Consider the following 22,693-nt stretch of genomic DNA (forward strand, 5'->3'; position numbering starts at 1 on the left):
AGTCTCAGGATGTATAGGGTAGTCAGATCAGCTCGCTGGAACGAGACACCTTCATCGCCACAGGTGCCGACAAGCTTCTAAACACCCGTGGAGCCGCTGTATGAGCCATTGCGACGGTGCGCGGGAGATAAACCGATCGACCATCATCGATCATCGTCGCGTTTATGAACCCTGACTCAATTGTGTTGATCGTGCTGATCAGGTTGATCACCATCAGCATATTTCGACGTCCATCGTTTATCGAGATATAGATCAGAGGAGAGGATGATGATGCTACAAGAGCTTTGTTAGTGAAATCTCCAGATAATAACCAGAGGAGCGGCAAAGGCTGGTGGCGCGAAGTAGCCTATGCGGTTACTCAGGGGAAAAGGGGGTATTTGGCAACCTACCAAGCGCTGTTTAGAGCCGGAAAGGGCGCAGAGATATCTTGGACGGTGATATCTGAAACGAGCCAGAGAGTACTTGAGAATGATGATGCGATAGACTGATGTTATGGCTTCTGAAGTCACCAGTTCACTAGATGGCTAAAAATGCCAGGGGCTATTCCCGGCTTTCGCACGACTCGAGATGATGATATGTTATACTTTCGCTTGATTGCATAACGAGAAGACAGTAGAGTAACATCGCCCGACTCTTACATCATTTTACTAGTAAGTGTCTCGCTAGAGGGAGACGGTTATGGGAATGATAATACGGACCCCTTCATATATCGAATGGCATATCCTGCAGCTGAGAACGCGGGGAAGCCGTGGAAGGTTTTCTATCTAATGTTGTATGGAGTATATATGTATCTTTATCTTTGATAGCAGCATCATCCGTTTGGTTTGCCACCTGTCTGTCTATGATTACGGATAATATTAATAAGAATAGCATAAGTATATTCGCCGGGCACAGGTACCATGGCTGGCGACGGGAGGCATGGGTGGCAGCGTGATGTGGTGAAATTGGGGCCGTTTTTTATACGAGAATTAAGGGAGCCGTGCGGAGTAGATCCTTTAGTGTGTGTGCTTCGTACCTGATCGTAGGTCGGCGATCAACTTCTGGAAAAAAGGCCGTGGTCTTCTGACATGCATGACAGAGCTTAGCATGTTCTCCGCGATCCTGCTGGGTATTTGCACGTTAAGGAGCAGCTTTGATAGAGGATTCCGTAGCCAGGAGGAGCAAAACACAGCATGGATATCGAGCCCTCCTGCTAGCCAGCGTCCAGTCTGTCGTGGTACCGAGGCTTAACCTGATTTGGCTAATATCTAATATCCGTGGTCCTTGAAATTGCCAGTGGTCCACTGGTCTTAAAATGATCGCCACGTCAGAGCCACTTTCTGGGGCATTCTGGCCAGCTTCGAGACAATGTTTAGTGACTGCCCAAGTATCCGGGAACAAAGTAAAGCGAAGTGGCACTGTGTAATTTCAGAGCCAGCACCCTTGCGACAACATCAGCACGTTCATAGAATGACTGTTCTAGATGGCGAAATGAAAGTCCTGTATCATTCTATTTTTGGGGATATGACAGGCGAACGGAGGGATGCCGTGTGAGAAGGGGAAGACCATCAGCCATCCGAGTTTGTCTGGCTCTACATGCATGAAACGCAATCCCCAGGTTTTCCAAGGGAAAATCGGGTGTTTCCGAATGCTTAGCCTGGGTATACACTGTGTCATGACCTTCCCTTTCGGTCGATAGTGATGCTTAACCGCCAGCGTTGCTGAAGAATGGGGCCATTTGCCTGGAGTATATCCTGCTCAGGGAATGTCCAGCTCAGGGTATATCGCCCACCCCTACTCATGCAGCACGCGGGAAACAGGCCTTCAGCTTCCCGCGGCAGACATGGCTTGAATGAAGCCAAGGACAGGAAAACCTGGGGTGCTTCGGAAATTGATATAAACCCGAGAGAAAGCGGAATTCCAGAATAGATTAAGCATTAATACAGGCAGCCAATATGATGGGCCGACTAGTCAACAAGACGGCTAGCTTTAGCTGCCGCCAGCGGAGTCCTCTTGCAGCAGAGCGAATGTTGTTTGATGAGGGTTGCAACCGGAACAGGTGGCGGGTTTCCCCTATCGAATGTCCCACCGTCCGTCCGCGATGCCACATATGATCTTGTTTCCTCCAGACACGGTCCAGGAAGAGTTTTAGAGTCTCGTATCGGCCAGCGAGCCCTGAGACCGCTAGTGGAGCAGCTAGCTCAATAAGTTCAGTTTATATAGACCGGCGGGCAGGGATTCAGGGGTAGCGCCAACCACGTCCGCCTGTGGACGATCTCTGCCAGACTTCCCCAGACTGTTCGCCCAAACGAACTGCTCGATAGACAACCAGCCTGGCACTGCATGAATCCCCCCGCAGCATCCCCCACAGCGCAGCCAACTCTGCCCTGGCGTGGTGGTGTGTAGCGTGAGACGGCGATATAAGACTTTCTGCAGCTTGTCGAGCTCGTGGTTACGGAGTCGAGGCTCGCGAGTCAACTAGCAAAACAACGTGAGACGGCCGAGGTTGGGCCCTCTCGTTCTGGTGGTAAAACTGGCATGCGCACCGAAACCCGCTGCCGGCGCTGATATCTCGGTAGTCGCAGGCAGTGAGATGTGCCCACAGCTAATATCATTTAATAATAATCATCGTGGAGAGCATGAGATATGTGCATGTCTTTTTTGTTTATCGCGGGCTGGGATTGCTAATAGCCGTCCGCCCCCTTGCTCGCCCTGCCTGGCGTGTGATCATCCCGCACTCTCGCTGTCTCTGTCTGTCTCTTGTCTCTTGTCTCTGCTTCTCCAGCTTCTTCGCCTCTTCTGGCGGCGGCGACTTGAGGGACGAACTGATGCTTGACCGAGTCCAGCCGTGGCGGGCTTTCGATCTCTATCAGGGACTCCCCTGTCCAAGGTCTTATCTGGCGACGCTTGTTTTTATTTCTTTTTGCCTTTAGTTATTTGTTTTTGGGTCCCTCTTCTGCCTCAGCCGTTGCCCCCTGACTGCTTGTCAACGACCTAACAAAACCGCCGCAGGATGGCCACTGGACCACGGCAATTAGGCATGGCACGTCACCGCTGGCTGACTCGGGCCTGGACGGGCGACGATGAGCTGCTGGAGAGAGCTTCGAGCTTGCCTGTTACACCGGGTGGACGTCGTGATCACGTCTCGAGCTCGTCGACGGCGTCCGCTGCCTCGTTGAGAGCGTGCCTGGTGTGGGCGTACAGAGAGGCCGCCGTCCCATGGGCGTGACCCGGATCTGCTGAAGCTCTAGGAAATACCCCGTATAGCATTTAGAGTGACATGATATGATGCTACTTGCTTGGCAGGAAGGGCCAGTTTAATGAGGCTTGACACGGCCCGAAAATTTCACTGCTGGTGGTGGAGGAGGAGGCGGAGGAGCAGGAGGAGAACCACTCAGCCAGATATCAGGACAAAAGCATGGGGACCAATGCTTGCATGTTCCCGGCGGGCTCTGCTCCTCACGAGACGACCAAGGACGACAAGAGCAAGGGCATGAAGTTATTCAAAGGTCCGAATGATAAGACTTTTAGCGCTGGCATGGGGTGAAGACAGAGACGAGCCAGGGACGGTTCTCTTCTATAAAAGCCCTCTGGATGCCCGCCTCAAGATATCCAGAAGTCTCAAGCAGAGCTCCTCAGACGAACAGCACCGTTCTCTGATCCCATCCTATCCTTTCTTCTGCCCCCTTTACTGTTTGCTGGTGATTCATCATGCACGGACTGTTGCTTGCCGGCCTTTTGGCCCTCCCCATGAATGTGCTCGCGCACCCTGCTGAGCACCACGCCAGCAATGTCCTCAGCCGCCGTGGCGTCGACATTGACTCCTTCCGTCTGCCATTGAAGGCCAAGTACATGGACAACGAGGCTGCCGCCGAGAAGATCCAGGCCCTGTCCTTCACCAAGGACGACGACTACGTCTCGACCGCCACCAAGCTTGTCAAGAGCACATTCCCCAAGTCCACATTCCGTGTCGTTGATGACCACTACATTGGCACCAACGGAATTGGCCATGTTCACTTCAAGCAGACCGCCCACGGCCTCGACATTGACAACTCCGACTTCAACGTCAACGTATGTCCCCTTTTCCTTACCTGTTGCATATCTTTTTCTAGGCTTGTCTTCCGGATGGTCCCGGCTAACGTGTATCTAGATCGACCGCGATGGCAAGGTCTTCTCCTTCGGAAACTCTTTCTTCACCGGAGAGATCCCCAAGGAGAACCCAATGGTCAAGCGTGCATTCTCTGACCCAGTCAAGGCTCTCAAGGGTGCCGTCAAGGCCCTGAGCCTTCCAGTCAAGTCTGACAACGCTAAGGCTAAGAACGTTGCCGGAAAGGAGACCGTTGAGTTCATGGGAACCTCTGGTGCTCTCTCTGCCCCCAAGGCCAAGCTCGTCTACCTCCAGAAGGATGACGGCACCCTTGCCTTGACCTGGAGAGTCGAGACCGACGTCGGTGAGAACTGGCTCCTGTCTTACGTCGATGCCAACAACAGCGAGACTGTCCACAACGTCGTTGACTACGTTGCCTCTGCTGAATACAAGGTCTTGTAAGTATCTACCTCTCTTCATATATACATCGATTGAGAGTGGCGAGTACTGACATGTTGATAGCGCCTGGGGCCTTAACGACCCAACTGAGGGAAACCCAACTTCCATCCGTGACCCATGGACTGACGCCTCTCCCTACACCTGGAACTCTGATGGCAACACCAAGTACCCAACCACCCGTGGTAACAACGCCATTGCTCAGGACAACCCAACCGGTGGAAGCCAGTACCTCAACAACTACCGCCCACAGAGCCCCAACCTCATCTTCAGCTACCCATGGAGCGCAACTGCCACTCCCCCATCCTCCTACAAGGACTTCTCCATCACCCAGCTCTTCTACACCACCAACCGCTTCCACGATCTCCTCTACTCCTTCGGCTTCAACGAGGCTGCTGGTAACTTCCAGGTCAACAACGGCAACAAGGGTGGCCGCGGCAACGATTTCGCCATTGTTAATGCTCAGGATGGCTCTGGCACCAACAACGCCAACTTTGCTACTCCCCCAGATGGCCAGCCTGGCCGTATGAGAATGTACAACTGGACTACCGCTCGCCCCAACCGTGATGGTTGCCTTGAAGCCGGTATCGTCATCCACGAGTACGCTCACGGTCGTAAGTAACCCAACCCCCTGAACCAGAACTTTTCTTATACCCGTCTTTCTACTGAACTCCGTCAACTTCCATAACTCCTATAAATGTACAAGGCTGACATACATACTGCAATCCAGTCTCCAACCGTCTCTGCGGTGGTCCCGCCAACAGTGCTTGCTTGAACGCTCTCGAGTCCGGTGGTATGGGTGAGGGCTGGGGTGACTTCTATGCCACTGCCATCCGTCTAAAGCCCCGTGACACCAAGAACACCAACTACTCCATGGGTGCCTGGGCTGCCAACAACCCCAAGGGTATCCGTGCCTACCTTTACTCCACCAGCCTCCAGACCAACCCCTACATGTACACCTCCGTCAACAGCCTCCGTGAGGTCCACCAGATCGGTACCGTCTGGGCCTCCATGCTCTACGAGCTCATGTGGGCTCTCATTGAGGCCCACGGCAACACCTACTCCGCCAACCCAGTCTTCCGCAACGGCGTTCCACAGGACGGCCGCCATCTTGCCATGAAGCTCGTCATGGATGGAATGGCCCTGTAAGTTCAACTACTCAGTCGTCTTATGCATCACACATCGGCTAACATATCCTTATAGCCAGCCATGCAACCCCAACTTCGTCCAGGCCCGTGATGCCATCATCGATGCCGACCGTGCTCTCACCAACAGCGCCAACAAGTGCACCATCTGGAAGGCCTTCGCTAAGCGTGGCCTCGGCTACGGTGCCAAGTACGACTCGCGCAACCGCACTGGCAGCAACCAGCTCCCACCAGGCTGCTAAATGCATTCTCTTATCCTTCAATGTACATAGTTTAGGAATGCTTCTGTATATAGCTCTTCACGAATTTACATATCTTCGACTTCATCTTGGTTCATTGTTGTTGGATTTTACCTATATTCTAGCTCTTCAATCATTGTTGATACAGCTCTGAAGGCGCTTGTATAATCAAATAACTAGAATATGCTAGTAGCATGCTAGATGACCATCAAATAACAAACGAGATACACCAAACTCTTTGAGTGACTAGTTAAATAGCTATTCCATCACTGAGTCGACGGATTAGGGCTGACTTTTTGATCAGGGAATTTACGGAAAATATCAGCCAGGTGGTCGATTGGAGCAGCCAGGAGACCAACTGCAGTTTCAAATGGAGGCTTGTCCGGTGCACTTGGATGGGACCGGCTAGGAACAAACGCCTTAGTTCTATCAAAAGAGGTGGCGAGCGCTTCGCTCTTATCGTGCGCAAGAGCACTCTCGAGTTTGACCAGATCCTCTTCCTCTTCCTCACGGATATGCTGGGAGAGATCGTCCATCAGGCCTTTGATAGTAGATTGGAACTTCTCATCAGAAGGCTTCATGCCTTGAAAGACTTTGAGCTTTTCTTTTACCTGTGGGACTAGATTAGACTCAATCCCTAGTTGTCTGGTAATCAATGTCTGTAGAAACGTACAACTTGATGCTCCTGGCGATCTTTATCAGCCATCGCCTTTCCATTCTCGAGATGTTTCTCAAACGCAGGGTAAACGACGAGCTCCTCTCCAATGGAGTGGCGGGCCAATTCCCAGGTGAATTGGTTTTGGTATCGCACCTGCTGCTCGTAGTCAGACGAGTTGACAATCTTGTCGTAACATTCTTCGATTGCTCGATGGTCTGATTTTATAGTATCGGATATTTTCGCCATGTTGGATCAAGTGGACGGTGGAGATGGCGTTGCGGCAATGCTTGGGTATAGAAGGCTGCGTCGTGTATGTCTCAAACTAATGCTATAACTATGCGTGTGTAGAGTCAGATCTGTATTTCTATATCTATAAATTATGGTGGGAGAGTGCAACGTACTTAGATTTGGTATGATAAGTAGGGCGTTAGGGGTGTTTCTAATGCTCCAATAATTTGTTAGGAGCGAGGATTTTTATAAACAGCGACAGAGTGCTACGTTCGAATATACATTCCCTATAGAGGGAATGTATCTGATACCAACGTCATATATACCGATTGAGACTGGCCTCGCCCGATTAAAGGTTTGAGATTCAACTTCATAACAAGAGCTGCCAACTGTGGAGAACCAATGGTCATCTTGATTTTACCAAGTATCTAGAGTGTGATTATAGAGCGAGTAAACAAAGCATGATATCAAAGGGGAATCAATGGCTTAGGAATAGGCAGAGATGAGGTCATGCGTGCGTCATGAAGTTTCTACCCAAACCAAGGCAAATGTACCACGGCCTTTGGAGAAGGAAAACGAGATTCTGGTCCTCCGGGTTCTCCTAATAGCAGACAGTTTTAGGGGCGACGAGCGTGCAGTTAGCTAGCTAACTATGTGAATTCAAATCATGCTTTATCAGTTCTGGTTAACTAGCCGGAAGCTGAAGTGACGTCACTTACCCTGAATTGAAGTTGATCTGTATAACTACAGACTGTATAGTTCGCTATATATATATAGCGGTGGATGTAGTCGAATGAAACTTGAAGATTGCGGATTGGGTTGACCTGATCCTGTTGCATGGAAGAAACTACCCAGTGATAATGGCACGAAAAATATGCATCACTGCTGCTGACGGCCATACCGGCCATCTCATCACAGAGCTCCTTCTTACGGATCCAAACTTCAAAAAGCAGTTTGATTCTGTGGTCGCGCTCACGCTGCATCCACATGCAGAACGTTGTAAGGAACTGCAGAAACTCGGAGCGCAGATTGTCTCGCACAAACCGGGACGATTGAGAGAGATGGTGAATACGCTGCAACAAACAGAAGCTGATACACTCTGCCTCATCCCCCCGGCGCACAAGGATAAGTTTGATATTACGGTCGAGTTGATCAATGCTGCTAAAAAGGCGAACGTGCCAAATGTCTGTTTCATTAGCTCTGCAGGAGCAGATCTCGCAGAGAGAGACAAGCAACCGAGACTTCGCGAGTTCATCGACCTTGAATGTCTCTTTCTCTCGTCCAAGGGGGATCCATCAACTTCAACCGGGCATAGTCCAGTGGTAATTCGGTAAGATTTTTGTTATATCAACTGCCAGAACTGAATATTCTGACCACTAGTCATCCGTTTGTAGAGCCGGATTCTATGCGGAGAACCTCCTACTCTACGCCCCTCAAGCTAAAGAGGAGGGCAGGCTGCCTATACCTATTGGCACAATGCATAAGTTTGCACCAATCGCTTTAGGGGTAGGTCATCTTAAGAAGATATATCTATTACGAATTGGAAAATAGCTAACACCGGCTGGTATAACCAACTAGGATGTGGCTCAAGTTGTAGCCCATGTATTGACGGGTAAGGGAAAGCATGGCTTCAGCGATGCCCATCGCGGCCAATTGATTGTCCTTACTGGTATGTAAAACCCAAGGATTGTTAAAAGCAGGTGTACACGCTGAACCATTTGACCTACTAGGACCAATGCTTGCTACTGGCGATGAGCTGGCTGAAGCAGCCAGTAGTGCAGGGATAGCAAATCTGGAGTTTGATGATATCTCTGAGTAGGCCAACGACTATTTCGACCGAAATTGTTTGGTATATACGTTACTGATAAAGAAATAGGGCTGAAGCTAAGAAGGTGCTTCACTCGCAGTCAGAGAGTGATGAATCCGAGCTGCAATATCTTCTAGAATACTATTCCTTGGTTCGTGAAGGAAAAACGAACTATATTTCGACAACAGCATTCCATGATATCACAGGATCTCATCCCCAGGAGCTATCTGATTTTTTCAAGGTCTATAAAGAGGAATTCATCCCTCACCATATAGATAAAAAGAGAAAAAGCCATAAGGTTTGAGGTCGGCGGGCGCTACCTTGCAGCTAGGTGCTAACCCCAGGTTGCCGTAAGTAGTAGTTAATGGACACCTGTATGAATAAAAGTAATCACGTTGACTTAATCTATATTTCGGAATATAAGATTATAGCGTTACTGTTTCGCGACAATTCAGCAAAAATCAGTAGGCATATATTCCCACCAGCTGCCTGTGTTAATTCTTGAGAGGAACTACCGGTAACTGATGATGTAGCCGTTGTCATTATTGTAGAGGTAATGTACATGAAGTTTGTGTCTGTTGGTGGAAACATGAACCACGGTTTTTTTGGATTGTATATCACGCCCGAGCTCGATTTTATGTCTGGGCTGTACGTCCAGCGCTGATGTTATTATTGGGTATTATTTCCTCTCTGAGTATTAGTAGGGGTATCAAAGCAGGGAGGGTAAAATCAAATTCTAACGATAGGTGTTGCGTTAGTTGGATCTCCATGATGCCATAATGAATGAAGCAGAGGTGCGGACTAACCTATTAGATTTTATATATCTCGTTTATAGTGGAGATATCAGTAAGTGCCCGATTTAGAGGTTCAAACTAGAGCATCTAGCTCCTTTGTGGCCTAGAACAGTGCTGCAATCGACATTGGGCGCCAGGCGGGTCAGGTGTAGAGCTCAATGCGTGGCAAAGTAGCACAGAATCCGAAGCCAATACATCCGTCTCTCCTTATTATCATTTGCTTCGGGCTAGCAGTTAACCAAAGTTAACCAACTACCCGACGGGTAGGAGTGCCTCATCGAAAATCGGCCCCTAGCCTCAGCCGAGGATCCGGCTTGGTGGCTTCAGCATACGTGACGCCGATGGTGGTTGTCTTCTCGATCCCCTCCATTCTTTCCAGATTATTGCGATCCATGCTGCGTCCCTCTTCCATAATATAAGCATCGCCCGCATAGGGGGTGCTTATTCGTGAATCACTCTCCAGCAGCTGGGAGTCTTCTATTCGTTCAAACTGTCTGCTATGACCGCAACTGGATTGATGGGAGTGGATCATGGTCGATCTTTTGATCGAGCTTCCTCGCTGTCTGTTGCTGGACCGGTTGGGCGTCATTATCGGCCTGAGAGTGGGTATCGATGTTGCGATGATGACCAGGTATGCCTCTAGCGTCCACCAGATGGCGAGCTGGGCCATGGCATAGGTAATATCGGCCTTTGCGGTAATTGCTCTCAGCTGGACGGTCTTAATAATTGACGCAATCATCGCACTAGAACCGTTAGTATGTTTTTCATTTCTGTTCATCTCTTTGTTCGCAATGGATGGGAATGGTCCCGGACATACAAAACACCCAGTCCCATAAGACATGAAAGAGATACTTTCTTCTTCCACTCCATGTTCAGATTCCAGAACATACTGGCAGGAAAGGCCGCAAGAGCAAGGTCAACCGCCGAACATACCGCTGTCATAGTTGTAAGTATTATGCTTTACAGCAGCATATCAGAGTGTACTTACCTCCCTGAAAGTAGCCCGTGTTCTGCTGGACTTTAGGAGACCAACAGCTACCTGGTATGCTATTGTTCCAAAATTTACTGATAGGGCGGCACTGTGAGAAACTGATGATCACAGTCGCGACATCGACGACGAACTGGATCCATATCAGACTCCAGAGCATGCGACTGCGCCATTTGATGGGAGGAAGAAGACCCAGAAGTAAAGATGCATAGGCTATCCGACCTATGCCTGGCGACATGATAGAGAAGAACTCGCAGAGATACACCCATTTGACGGAGTTCATGATCCCTTGGGGTGATAACTCTGCCATGTGGGTTCCCAAACCCCAGTGAGTAGATATGGTCAAAAAAACAGAATTTCCTATTCCAAGGGCCTTGTGTTTGGTTAGTAGTGCGCGGATTTTGAGGCGGTCGCTGTGGACTCACGTAGGCAATGAAGATGAGGGCGTCATCTATAGTAAATTTCCCTATGATCCTCCAGCGCACATAGTATCGGGTACCAACGACGATAGAAGCGAGGGCAGCAAAGACCCAAGCAACAACCAGAACGGTTGTCCCCAAGTAATCCAGCCCAGACATGGCCATCTTGGGCGGCTATCAACAGCTCTTGATGAACGAGAGCGAAAAAGAAAGACTCCGATCAAATCAAATGGAATGAATCGGCTCGAAATAGTTATATCAGTAATCTCGAGAGAAACAAAAGCAGCTAGTTAGTTATTGCATGAATGGTCAGCCTGGAAGCGCTTCCCCAGGTTCCAGCGACGCAGGAATACCTATATAGCGCTGACACTATGCACAAGGTAACATTTTAGATCAGGCTGGCGCATCCGCATGGAGGCATTGTCCGAAGTAAGCTTCCGCTCCTGAAAGGCCCAAAAAGGGCGCACAAGGGAAGGGATATCACTACGGGAGGAGTGAGCATGACATACCACACTGCAAGATCCATCCATGTCAAGTGTCCAGATACAACCTGCTCAGTGGCCTGACGATCGAGTCCGGACGGCCAGGGGGGAGAGCATGCCACTCGTATAGGTCCCTATCTTATTCGTTGTATCCAGGGGGACGGTGAATTGTGAAGAATATCTTGCCGACTCTCCCAGCAGGGTCCATATTGCAGAGTTATATTTATACAGCAGCCAGGCAGGGTGATACAGCGAAGAATATACAGAAAAGTACGACCGTCTTTTGTGCGTTTCTCCTCGTCTCTCACGCTGGCACGCAAGATCAACCTGGCTGGACAAACGTTCCACTGCTGCCTCTTGCTTTCTTTTTCTTTTTTCTGTTTTTCAGCTCCTTCTCCTCCTCCAGCGTGCTGCACTGCAGGCCTTGTGTGGTTTCGTGCAACCTGAGGGATCAGACAAGACATGGAACGGCGAGAGATCCTTGCATTAACAGCATGCACAGCATGGCCGAGGTCGAACAAGCCGGTCCTCAATTCCCCATACGGACTGAGTGTTGCAGAGAATTCTGGAGAGGAAGTTGGTGGCGCAGACGGGCCATGCAAGGGAGATCAGCAACCGTAACTCGGTCGTTAACCCTACATAGACAGTTAATGATAGCTAATTAGCACGTAAGGACCAAACGATGGAATAATCCCACCGGCAGGATGCATATCCAGAGGGAGCGAGCAGACCGAGAGGAGACGCCGGGCTTCCGGAGCCTTCTTGGGTGGCCTGGGATGCGCTTTTTGTACGTAATATTTTGATATCAACCATGCAAACCACGCACAGAGAGGGGACGAAAGCCGTCCCGGAGGGATCAAAAAGGTCGCGGCAACTCTTAAACTGCTTCATCCTGCAGTGTCTCGACCTCTGGACGGAGCGTTTTCTTCGCTTAAACGGGCCTTGAGAGAGGGAGCTTTAATTAGTCGATGTTTTGCCCAAGCCCGCGCCATGGATGATAAACCGCCGTCCGATTCTCAGGAAGACACACCATCGCAGCAGCAGCAACGCGACCGAGGGCAGCAGGATGTCGAGAGCTCGTCGCCGTCGCAACCTGACGAGGACTGGTTCGCCTGGCTCCAGGTCCTGGGCGCGTTCTGCCTCAATCTGAATACATGGTAGGTGCTATTTAGCAATAAACTATGAAGTTAGGGCGTAGTTAAGTAACTGACGTTGACTCCCAGGGGCCTCATGAACGCGTTTGGGGTATATCAGACCTTCTATGAGCTTGAGCTGCTCTCGTCAAAGTCCCCGTCGGACATTTCCTGGATTGGCTCGACCCAGGCGTTCCTCATGTTCATCATCTCGATGGTCGTCGGGCCGATCGTGGATGCTGGCTACGTGAAGACGCTGCTGGGACTCGGATCGCTGCTCACGGCGCTGGGGATGTTCATGACCAGCCTGTGCACGCAGTACTGGCAGGTCTTCCTCGCGCAAGCGATCACGATGGGCCTGGGGTTTGGCTGTCTCTACGTTCCGGCCCCAGCCGTCGTGTCGCAGTACTTCAACAAGAGCACTGCGCTGGCCATGGGCGCGTCTTCAGCAGGGAGTGCCATCGGTACGTGGAGGTTTCTATAACACCGATAGTTAAGAACAGTATCTAACTATGAGGTTTGACTCAGGTGGAATAATATATCCTATTATCTTCAGCCGTCTTCAGCCCAGGATCGGTTTCCCATGGGCTACGCGGGTCATCGGGTTCATCATACTGGCAACCCAGCTGCTACCTGTCTTGCTGATGAAACCCAGGTCTATCCCAACCAAAAGAGCAAAGTATAGCGTGGTAGATAAGACCGCGTTCAGAGACAGTCCCTACATGCTGCTCAATCTTGGTCTCATCTTCGGCTTCACCGGCCTGTACATTATCTTCTACTATATCCAGCTATACGCTCTTCAGGAAAGCCATGTCTCACATGTCCTCGATTCATACCTTCTGGTGATAATCAACGGGAGCTCTTTAGCAGGGCGATTAATACCCGGATTCTATGCTGACAGGATAGGATCTATCAACGTGCAGACGATCGTTGCATTTATCAGCGCCCTGCTGACGTTCTGCCTGATCGCAATCAAGAGTGCAGCCGGACTGGTGGTTTTCTGTGTCATCTACGGATTTTCTGCTGGTGCGTTTATGGGATTACCTGCTGCAGGAGTCGTGAATCTTTCTGCAGACAAGAGCAAGATAGGTACCCGGCTGGGGATGACCTTGGCTGTCGTAGGATGCGGAGTCCTCGTAGGAAATCCTATTGCCGGCGCCATTCTCAATGGACGCGGAGGCTGGGTTGGACTTATTTGCTGGTGTGGTGCTTTACTTACGGCTTCAGTTATTAGTATGGCTGCTAGCAGGGTGTCCAAAGTTGGTTTTGGCCTCAGACGAGCAATATAATAACTATTAATACTCCGTTTTGATAATATTCCGTCCATATCGGACATAAAACGTCTATTCATTAGTTAACTATAACAAGGAAATAAGGATACACAACATGGCATAATTCTCGCTCATCGGTTAGACTTATCCGTCGGCCACAGCACCTTTCCATCCGGACAAAACTTGAATCGATCTATCATTCTTCCCGGCACTTCGTCCTCGTGCTTGAAACAGGCTGTTCGCTCCCTAGCCCATTTTTCCAGTTTCTTCCAGTCTTTACACATCCTGACCTGGCCTGCTCCTGTTCCTGGTGGGTCCTGGAAACCGGCATATCTAGGTGTATCGTCTGCATTGCATATAACGTCCTGGCGTAACTGGTCTAGGCAGTGCTGGATATGGCTGAAGGCAACTCGCTGAGGGATACCGCGATCAGCGTTCCAGGTGTAGCGGAAGAGGGTTCTCTAGAGATGGAATACGTATTAGACAATGGGTTTCTGTGGGGGACGGCAAGCATATTTTTGACTTACCAGGCAATGCAAGTTGTGATATCCTTGCAACAGATACACGCCTTTATCATTGTCCCATGGGAAACGCATGGCATGCGGTAGGCCTTTCTCAGACACATATTTTTGCGGAAGAGCAACAACTCCTGGATCACCGCTTAACTCTTCCCAGAGGTGTGCAACATCACTCGCATTTTCGGCGACGAACTCGGTGGACTGGTAGATTTGGATAGGGATATTTCTCTCTAGGCCGGCTGAAAAAACAAAGGTCAGTAACACGTAATAAGAGGGAAAGGCAGGGATTGAGAGTAATGTAGTACCATAATAGGAACCACAGTCGCAATTTGAGGCTGATGGTCTGCTCTGGTTGTAGAGGTACAAGCTGAGAACAGCGTTCAGAAAGACCAATCCAGCGATTATGGCCGATAGTATCAAGACTACCGGTCTCTGGCTGTTGGGACTCTTGAACTCCATCAGCCGTCCATCATGCTCATTCTCTGTTGAATCCCGTCTCAGCGGGTGATAGCTCTTGTCATTGTTTGACATTTTTTGCCTATAAAGCATATGTCTGGAGAAATTGTCGGGGAGTAGTTTGTATGCAGAAGCAAGCTGTGAGATGGGGATTGGCCGCACTTATATGTTTCGTGTTAACATTATACCTTGTGCATCGGTTTACCGGCATCCATGTAACAATTCCGAGAAATATAGCCTTGTTCTTTTAACATTAATGGGCTATTTTGTGGGCATACGAAAGATGTAGATATTACTCAAGATCACCGAAAAGGCAGACCAATCTATATTTGCTAGGGAATGAAAAGAATCTCTGGTGTAGGACATAACGGATATCAAATATTCATAAAACCGTGCCACTTTGGACTAAAATTTGGTAAAGTCCATGGATAACGTTTACACGTAGGAACATGAAAGTTTTTAAGCCTCATCTGCATCAACCCAGGACTCATCGACTTTGGCAGGGTAGACAACGGCTTCATCTGCGTCTTGTACAGATCCTAGGTCAAGATTAGAAAGGCGGTCCTCAAAAGGCATCTAGAATAGATACTCACGGGCTGCCACATCGGCATCAACCCAGGACATGTCAACCTGGGCTGGGTAGACAACGGCCTCGTCGGCGTCAGCTACTTTACCTATTCACAAAGTTAGCATTCGGGCTGGCGAACGGGATAACAAGCCAGCAAGAAGTATCATCATACCACTGGCGAGAGGGGCAGCGGTGGCAACAGCAGCCAAAAGGAGGATGATTTGGAACTTCATCTTTGATTGTGTTGAAGGTGAGGGTAGCTTGTGATCTTGCTACTATAGAAACAGCACTCGGACGACTTGATATAAAAAGGAATAAAAAAGACGTCGAAGAGGATGGACTATCACATCTTTCAAATACTCCGTGCCTGTACTGGTAGTTGACCGCTTAGCCATGTAGCGGCCAACAGCAGCAATCCAGGTTTGCCTTGCATACAAAGACCCCTACCCGTTGGGTAGGATTTAAATTACGTTCTATATTTGTAACGGAATACCGTTATCCCAGGGTGATATATACATACATATAATGTCATGTGCAACAGATGTTCCAGCCATCCTTGCATATGAATGATGCAAGATGCCTATTCTCTGGCAGCATAAGCGGTTCTGTCACACCATGTCCTACATGAAAAAAGGATGCAAGAGTAGTCGAAGCATCAGGGTTCTCTCTACTTCTAGCAGCCTTGTAGCGAGATGGATCCTGGAGTACTGTATATAATTGTTGGTCGAACAGCAGGGCGTACGGCGTAATATTGACTCTCCGCTCAAACAAGATAAAATGCTCCGTTAAGTCTGCTTCGACTCCGCCACGGCCGCTGATACATATCGACAACAATAACGCAAGATGTTTTATCAATCTGTGGTGGATCTTGGCAGTGGAGATCGCTGGCCCCCGCGGCCCGAACTTGCGGGCCTCGCTGGATGCAACCCACAAGCCAGGAACCAATAGAAATTCAGAGATCCAAGGCCACTGAACATATAACGGCATTTAATTGGCTGGGTCAGTGAGAGCGCCTAAGTGCTTGCCGATCGTTTACCCTTTTCTAATTTTTTTGCTCATTTCTTGGTTTTAAGCTCAGATGGGGCGCGGGGATCAGTGGAGACACCGTGGGTCGCTCTGTGGCCCTGGCATTGGCTGGCCAGCAAAACTGCCAGCCGGGGAACGACACGGAGGGACATGGGACAAGGCAGCGCAGCGCGGCGCAGAGACGTGACATCGGATGAATGGGTGACGCAGGGCTTGACTTGCGATTTGCCGACGGGAAGGAGGGGGCCGGGGTGTCTCGCCGGTCACCAAGGGACGCTGCAGGGCGGCCACAAGCAGCGCTCAATCGTACCACCCTCGTAGTGCTTGTTCTATATTTATGTTCCCTGGCTCTTGCGGTGTACATAGATTGTGGTTATATCGAAAAGTGCTGGCTTGCTCTATTAAGGTATTCGGTTGATTCACCTGGACATGCATATCGACAAGCTTTTCTTTAACGAGAACAATCAATAGTTATAGTAATTAACATGGCTGGCAGTCGCTAGTCGGAGAAGCCCTTGCTGTTACTCACTCGTCGTTTCTCGGCCCAATCCTTCAGAGCAGCATAGTCTCGGCAGACCCGTTCGTCTCCCCATCCTGTCACTCCACCTAGCCTCGTATCTACAGGCTCCAAGGTTGAATCGGCGGCACACATCAGCCCCTGACGCAAGTAATCGAAGCAGTGCCGCATATGGGGGCCGGAGTAGTCGTGGTGGTGCGCCTCGCCGCGACGGCGCGACTGCAAGGCCCCATAGTAGCTTTGGTGGATGGACCACTTTTGCCCAGCATCCTCGGTTAGTATGTTTTCTGCATCCTCGTTCTTCCGAGTCAATTTCAGAGCCAACGGCATTCGCACGTACCAGGCAATGTAGTTGGTGCACGGCAGACAAGGTATAGATCTTCTTGCTCCCTGCGGGATAACGTACTGTGCCTTGGCCAACTGGTTATCTCGGAGATACACCATGTCCAATTAGTGCATCTTCCTTGAGTTGACGGATATTTGGGACGTCAGAAATTTACTTACTTGGGACAAGGGAGTCCCAGGCAGCCAGCGTGCCGTGGTCCATTCGCGGGTCGTCACCAAATGTGCGATTATAGGTAAAGATCTCCCTGACAGTGCCCAGCGGGATTTCAGCTGCCAGAGAAGGATGAGCTTTTTGCGACATGTACAATCTTGATGGAGGGTAGGGCCCAGTGTTGTATACTTACGGTTTGAGTACCGACCACAGCTACCAGAGCCAAGAGACGACCTTCCAATCAAGGCTCCTATCCCAGCAGATACCGCGATGATAGCGAGTAAAAATATGTAGCTGGCTAGCGAGTACTGCCTCAGGCAGGACAGAGCTCCCGGTCGCGGGGAATTGTTACCAGCCAAAGGCCGATACTGGGGTTTGAAATTGAACAAATCCATGATCCGGGAAGTTGCAGCTGTGGATTGTTGAACCGGGCGGCATAGAGAGTTAATGAAGACACATAAATCCTCCGGCCAGAAGATGGAGATCTTTGGGAGACCTTGGGGCCGCCAATCTTTTATGCAGCCGTTTGTTAATTGGGCTGTATTTGCTACCACACCTTTTGAGTTTTCAGACTTGATGCAAGCCTGGGTCTTCCAAATGGACAGGCCGGGTGAGAGCGGGAAATCCTTCGAAGGATTTACCAAGCCTCATTGGATAGAAAGTATAATACCTGTATTCACAATGTATGGAGAAGGATTTGGATGACAGCACCTCTGGTAAAGCTTTGAGAGTTTGATTGTCAGAGTAAAATAAGAAAAATCCCAACCTTGAACAGCCCACAGCCGGACCGGGTTCACCACAAAGTAGTACAGCGGCTGTAATGTGCTGTATGAATTCTCCTGGATAACCCTGTCTCGGGCGACGCCTTGGGTAAGTGGGCCGATATACTTAGTAGAACTGGTATTTCCTCCAACGTTTTAAAGAACTAGAGTAAACAGACGTTACTGGGGGTTTGTACCGCAACCATAGATGTTCAAACTCACCAAGTGAGAAGGATGGAGCAAAAGGAAGCAAGAGAGCATGCGATCCAGCCGCTGCTTAGAGGCGATGAGTCTCTGAACTGCTCTTCGGAAGAAGAGTTCAAAGACGAGTTTTCGAGGTTTGATCAGAAGCCGAAGAGGCGGATATGGAGGAGGATATTTCCATGGCTGCTGCATAGCTCGATAATAGTCGTATACTCGCTGGTTATTTTTGCTGTTATCCTACCCAAACTCCAGAGGCATGTTCTACAAGAAGCAGACAAAGAGAATCACCCACATCTGCCACGTAAGTTCGTGTTTATCCTCTCAAGTGGTCGTTTACTGACTTGAAGATAGTACCAGATAGACAAGCCCTAAAATGGGAGTACCGTCAGTTCCCAACGAATATCGTGAACAATCCCTTTGCCGGGCCCCCTCGCGAAGAAATGGAGAATGCATGGCATTCTTTCCTGCGAAGTACGTATACTATCTGATTTGAAGGCATGCAGACATAGGCTGATTGATGTCTTCTAACGGCGAGTAGACGATAACATCCGTGTTCCCATCAGTTATCTGAAGGAGAAGAACTTGACTTCAGTATATACCAAAGACCACTCTGAGGGGATCGCATCCCTGAGTGTGTATCACTCCTTGCATTGCCTGGTACGTGGACATTTGTGTAAATAAATAATGGTTAGAGGTATGCCGATACTGACTGAATCATCCATGTTGTAGAAAAAGGTCAAGCGCATGATGTTCAAAGAACATTATTACGCCGACAAAGACGAAGTGTCTATGGCACGCGAGATAAAACACGCCGACCACTGCGTGGAATATATTCGGGAATCCCTTATGTGTCAACCGGACCTTTCTTTGGTCACTTTCCGCTGGATCAACAACACGGCTCAGCATAAAGATCCGACGGAGTTTTATCCAACGAATTTTGATAAGGATATGCACTATTGTGCAAACTGGGAGCACCTTGACGGGTGGGCTGGAGAGCGAATGTTTGATCTGTTTAAAGTGGACTTGCTGGACAGGCCAGAGAAGAGTTTAAGCTGAAGGGGAAGGGTGTTCCAATTCAGCGTTAGTTATTTAGTATAGTTCACTCCAACAGTTGAGATATCAAAACAAGTTCAATGCAACTGTATTGTCTAAAAGTCGCTGAGACTAGGAGAGATAGCTATGGAGAGCCTGATTATGCCTTCATGGCTTCGACAATGCCATCGCCTCCCTCGTCAACTGGGTCCCAGAATTGGACTACCTTGAGACCGGCCTTCTCGAGCAGCGCGGTCCACTGATCTTTTGTACGTTCCATTCCTCCATTGAAGGCCATCATGGTCATGTCCAGCTCTGCCTGGAATAGAGGGGCTCCCTGGTCGAGGACGAGCATCTCATGTAGGAGTAGCTTGGAGTATCCTGGAGTCATAGCTGCGGCCACCTTCTCGAGAATCTTCAGACAGCAGACATCCGACCAGTCATGGAGTATATGGTGGTAGAAGTAGGCTCTTGCACCTATATAGGGTTTAGTAGACGATCGTGTAGTGACTATATATCAAATAAATACGAACGGAAGTTGAAGGAGCAGCTTACCTATAACAGGCTGATCGGTGTAAAAGTCATATGGGACTTTCTCAATTGCTGGATCCAAATCGTTTAGAGTCTCAGTTACCGCTGAAAGGTCTTCCAGAACCAATTTGCCCGTGTTGGGGAACTTCTCTTTGAACGCAAGCAGGTCATGGCCTCTGCCTGCACCGACATCAACAAGCAAAGCCTTATCGGAAGATGCTCCATCGATAATTCGGCTCTGAACGGGGTACCAGTCCACCCAGTACTCCGGGCACCCATTGTGCTGCCCATGAAGGTATTGAAGTCTCTAAGCAAGTCTGGATCGGATGTAACTCGCTCGAACGCGCTTTTCTTGGAGTTAAAGGCGTATTGCATTAAGCCGTCGTTGGGGTCGGTTGGACAGGCATAGCCATGTTTCTTTAGGTAGGCCGGGGCACTTTGCATCGAGATAACGACAAAACGTGAACTATATGAGCCCCGATAGTTAGCTGGGGGTGTCCCTTCGCCCATGGCATATAATAACCCACATCATTCGGTGACCAGCAGCTATTCCTTCGATAGCCATGGCCTTGGTGATACGAGTCGCCTTCCATGTCTTTGGGGCAACTTCTTCGACAAACTGAATAGCAGATAGAGGCCGTAAGATACGTACTACACGAGAGATGGTCAGATATCAACAGCCCCTATACTTGCAGCACCATAGATCCATACTTATCAGCAGCTCTTCTGCACCAGCCAGCTCAGCGAGCCTGGCAGAGGTAACGGGCTCTTCCTTTGCAATGAGAGCGAAGAGATTCAAATCAACTGCAATGCGAGCACTGACGGCAACCATAGGCTATCAAATATGGGGTTAGTCGTGAGTGTATACAGCTAATGGGAAGCATCAGGTACATACAGAGAAGATCATGTCAACGGCCACATTCTCTGGTTCCTCAAGCTGCGCCGTGAGGGCCTTGCTGATCTGCAAGCACTCCTTTCTTGCTTCACGGTCATCCTCGCTGCTGAGCCTCGACGCCAGATGCTGGAGCTTGGATATGAGGACAGTAGCAGAGTCCATGGTGCCGGCAAAGACGTCGACAGTAGTAAAGATGCAGACGGGTAACTAGCTAAGTAGACAGGACTTCTTTTCGGAGGGCATAAGAGTCAAGTAGACAGCCTTTTGGTCTGCTTTGTTCTCGTGGGGGGCAGAGTCGAGGGTATTTATAGGGCCCTTCCAAGGTCCCAAGTGATCAGCTCTTTCGCCAGTTACTCCGGCACAGAGAAACGGCGAAGGGCCCGAATGCGCTTTCATCCTCGCCCTCTGTCTCTGCTGCTGGTCTCGTAGTGGGACACAAGCGGCATCGACCAGCCTCGTCGGCCTCGCCTTCGCATCGAGGGGTGTAACTCCAGATTGACACGGCGTGCATGGCAGCGCGATGCGTAACTTCGTGGACTACCTCGTATCACCGGAATCCCTGGGCCTGGATAAGGGTTCTTTGTTCCCACAGCGCCCGACAAGGGGCCTGATGGCTGCTTTATGCTGCATTCTCGTTGGCTGGTGAGCTCAGGGGGCCTGAAACTGTTCCAAAGTCAGCGATATTTCCGCTCTTAAGGGGTAGAGTTGGCTGCAGACGAAATACTTTAACCCACATAATTAAATAGGGGTAACCACTTATGACATCCACAGCTGCAGTTAGTAATGAATTTTTAATTAATTAATTACTCATAAGAGTTTGCCTGCTGTTATCACTTAGTTAATTAGCTAGATATAATAACTATTATTTCCGGACGAGTCTCAATCAATGACATCATCTAGAATAAAATCATATAGAGCCCCAAGTTGATCCCCCATCACCGACATAGTCATTTGCAGTATTCAAGTTCAGGTATTAATAAATTGCTCAATTTATCTGCTCCCTGTTATACCATATAACTCCCGTATTATACCCTATATCACCTTGTCTATACTCAATCTAGACATATTGTCCAACATACAAAAGGACAGAAGCAAACAATAACCAGCCAGCCATGGACTTATCCCCTGGCCTAGGGAACTTTTCTAAGCTGCCTTACGAGCTCCGCGAACTCATCTGGCTCGAATTCTTCCCTGTACCTCATGAAGATGAACCCGCCGCGGAGCTCAGCATCCTTAAAGCTAGCAGAGCGCTGTACCACGAGATATCAGATGTTCTCTTCTCAAAAACAAACATGTGTATCGACCTCTCGCCACCTCCAGGCGCCGGGGAGAACTTCTGGTGTGATATACGCCTTCAGCGGCGTGTGAGAAAAGATACCCTCTGCGACGGAGGAGTATGGACGCTTAGAAGCGAGTGGGAATATAGCAACTCCGACTTCGACCATTTCCCTTTCCACAAGCTGGCTGCTATCGATATCCACATCTCTGGCCCGGAAGATCCAGCTGGGCTCTTTTGGCGATGGAGGAATGTCGTTAGAACGCTTGAGATGCTTGAAGGCTCAGTGCTCCCGCCCATAACTATTTGGCTGCTGGAGGGCAAGAAGTTGCGGCTGCGGACAAATATCTCGTTTGCTCAGAGTATATTGTCTAGAAGGATTGAAGGCCATGATTCCCCTGAATTTCATCGTGATAAAGAGGAGCTCCACTTACAGATTGTTGAACATTGGAGTTATATTCATGACTGGATGTTTTGGGGACATGTATGTGAAAGCAAAGTTGTAACCTTCTTCCAGATTGAGTGGGATGATCAAACCTTCAACTCTATCATCGACAAGCCAATGAAGGTATCTACTGCTATTATTCGCTAAGGACTGGTTACGATAGCTGTATATGTGAGAAGTGTGGAGAAATAGTTGGTGTATAACTTTATGAGTGTATCAAGCCTGCAATGATATCTCCCTTTTATTTGATTAATATCATAACAAGAAGAATGCATAGACGGC

The 22,693-nt window shown here is 49.3% G+C and overlaps 12 protein-coding genes across 12 annotated transcripts; 6 read left to right on the forward strand and 6 right to left on the reverse strand.

Moving 5' to 3' along the window:
• Nucleotides 1–1,347: 1,347 nt before the first annotated feature.
• Nucleotides 1,348–1,908, forward strand: MGYG_08199 (hypothetical protein; the record flags this gene model as incomplete). The annotated part of the gene is made up of 2 exons (XM_003169972.1): nucleotides 1,348–1,529; nucleotides 1,800–1,908. The coding sequence occupies 2 exons, from the start codon at nucleotides 1,348–1,350 to the stop codon at nucleotides 1,906–1,908; spliced, it is 291 nt and encodes a 96-aa protein (XP_003170020.1).
• Nucleotides 1,909–3,690: 1,782 nt separating this feature from the next.
• MGYG_08200 (extracellular elastinolytic metalloproteinase) lies at nucleotides 3,691–5,909 on the forward strand (the record flags this gene model as incomplete). Its single annotated transcript, XM_003169973.1, has 5 exons — nucleotides 3,691–4,050; nucleotides 4,130–4,524; nucleotides 4,589–5,136; nucleotides 5,253–5,667; nucleotides 5,726–5,909. The coding sequence occupies 5 exons, from the start codon at nucleotides 3,691–3,693 to the stop codon at nucleotides 5,907–5,909; spliced, it is 1,902 nt and encodes a 633-aa protein (XP_003170021.1).
• A 263-nt stretch (nucleotides 5,910–6,172) lies between these two features.
• MGYG_08201 (HHE domain-containing protein) lies at nucleotides 6,173–6,810 on the reverse strand (the record flags this gene model as incomplete). The annotated part of the gene is made up of 2 exons (XM_003169974.1): nucleotides 6,173–6,517; nucleotides 6,580–6,810. 2 exons carry the CDS (start codon nucleotides 6,808–6,810, stop codon nucleotides 6,173–6,175), a joined length of 576 nt encoding a protein of 191 aa, XP_003170022.1.
• Nucleotides 6,811–7,652: 842 nt separating this feature from the next.
• On the forward strand, nucleotides 7,653–8,903 carry MGYG_08202 (hypothetical protein; the record flags this gene model as incomplete). The annotated part of the gene is made up of 5 exons (XM_003169975.1): nucleotides 7,653–8,122; nucleotides 8,187–8,298; nucleotides 8,371–8,461; nucleotides 8,523–8,607; nucleotides 8,669–8,903. 5 exons carry the CDS (start codon nucleotides 7,653–7,655, stop codon nucleotides 8,901–8,903), a joined length of 993 nt encoding a protein of 330 aa, XP_003170023.1.
• Nucleotides 8,904–9,667: 764 nt separating this feature from the next.
• Nucleotides 9,668–10,965, reverse strand: MGYG_08203 (hypothetical protein; the record flags this gene model as incomplete). Its single annotated transcript, XM_003169976.1, has 4 exons — nucleotides 9,668–10,136; nucleotides 10,211–10,328; nucleotides 10,382–10,754; nucleotides 10,807–10,965. The coding sequence occupies 4 exons, from the start codon at nucleotides 10,963–10,965 to the stop codon at nucleotides 9,668–9,670; spliced, it is 1,119 nt and encodes a 372-aa protein (XP_003170024.1).
• Nucleotides 10,966–12,272: 1,307 nt separating this feature from the next.
• On the forward strand, nucleotides 12,273–13,704 carry MGYG_08204 (hypothetical protein; the record flags this gene model as incomplete). The annotated part of the gene is made up of 3 exons (XM_003169977.1): nucleotides 12,273–12,439; nucleotides 12,506–12,879; nucleotides 12,944–13,704. 3 exons carry the CDS (start codon nucleotides 12,273–12,275, stop codon nucleotides 13,702–13,704), a joined length of 1,302 nt encoding a protein of 433 aa, XP_003170025.1.
• Nucleotides 13,705–13,817: 113 nt separating this feature from the next.
• Nucleotides 13,818–14,735, reverse strand: MGYG_08205 (hypothetical protein; the record flags this gene model as incomplete). Its single annotated transcript, XM_003169978.1, has 3 exons — nucleotides 13,818–14,147; nucleotides 14,214–14,443; nucleotides 14,510–14,735. The coding sequence occupies 3 exons, from the start codon at nucleotides 14,733–14,735 to the stop codon at nucleotides 13,818–13,820; spliced, it is 786 nt and encodes a 261-aa protein (XP_003170026.1).
• Nucleotides 14,736–15,119: 384 nt separating this feature from the next.
• Nucleotides 15,120–15,461, reverse strand: MGYG_08206 (hypothetical protein; the record flags this gene model as incomplete). Its single annotated transcript, XM_003169979.1, has 3 exons — nucleotides 15,120–15,199; nucleotides 15,254–15,334; nucleotides 15,401–15,461. 3 exons carry the CDS (start codon nucleotides 15,459–15,461, stop codon nucleotides 15,120–15,122), a joined length of 222 nt encoding a protein of 73 aa, XP_003170027.1.
• Nucleotides 15,462–16,753: 1,292 nt separating this feature from the next.
• Nucleotides 16,754–17,417, reverse strand: MGYG_08207 (hypothetical protein; the record flags this gene model as incomplete). The annotated part of the gene is made up of 2 exons (XM_003169980.1): nucleotides 16,754–17,199; nucleotides 17,276–17,417. The coding sequence occupies 2 exons, from the start codon at nucleotides 17,415–17,417 to the stop codon at nucleotides 16,754–16,756; spliced, it is 588 nt and encodes a 195-aa protein (XP_003170028.1).
• Nucleotides 17,418–18,262: 845 nt separating this feature from the next.
• On the forward strand, nucleotides 18,263–19,288 carry MGYG_08208 (hypothetical protein; the record flags this gene model as incomplete). The annotated part of the gene is made up of 4 exons (XM_003169981.1): nucleotides 18,263–18,533; nucleotides 18,584–18,703; nucleotides 18,771–18,889; nucleotides 18,962–19,288. 4 exons carry the CDS (start codon nucleotides 18,263–18,265, stop codon nucleotides 19,286–19,288), a joined length of 837 nt encoding a protein of 278 aa, XP_003170029.1.
• Nucleotides 19,289–19,424: 136 nt separating this feature from the next.
• MGYG_08209 (O-methyltransferase) lies at nucleotides 19,425–20,852 on the reverse strand (the record flags this gene model as incomplete). Its single annotated transcript, XM_003169982.1, has 6 exons — nucleotides 19,425–19,741; nucleotides 19,820–20,102; nucleotides 20,129–20,261; nucleotides 20,323–20,446; nucleotides 20,507–20,630; nucleotides 20,691–20,852. The coding sequence occupies 6 exons, from the start codon at nucleotides 20,850–20,852 to the stop codon at nucleotides 19,425–19,427; spliced, it is 1,143 nt and encodes a 380-aa protein (XP_003170030.1).
• A 950-nt stretch (nucleotides 20,853–21,802) lies between these two features.
• MGYG_08210 (hypothetical protein) lies at nucleotides 21,803–22,558 on the forward strand (the record flags this gene model as incomplete). Its single annotated transcript, XM_003169983.1, has 1 exon — nucleotides 21,803–22,558. One exon carries the CDS (start codon nucleotides 21,803–21,805, stop codon nucleotides 22,556–22,558), a length of 756 nt encoding a protein of 251 aa, XP_003170031.1.
• Between the last annotated feature and the right edge of the window lie 135 nt (nucleotides 22,559–22,693).

The sequence above is a fragment of the Nannizzia gypsea genome, genomic scaffold (genome assembly GCF_000150975.2).
Source record: "Nannizzia gypsea CBS 118893 supercont1.8 genomic scaffold, whole genome shotgun sequence".
Taxonomy (NCBI): domain Eukaryota; kingdom Fungi; phylum Ascomycota; class Eurotiomycetes; order Onygenales; family Arthrodermataceae; genus Nannizzia; species Nannizzia gypsea.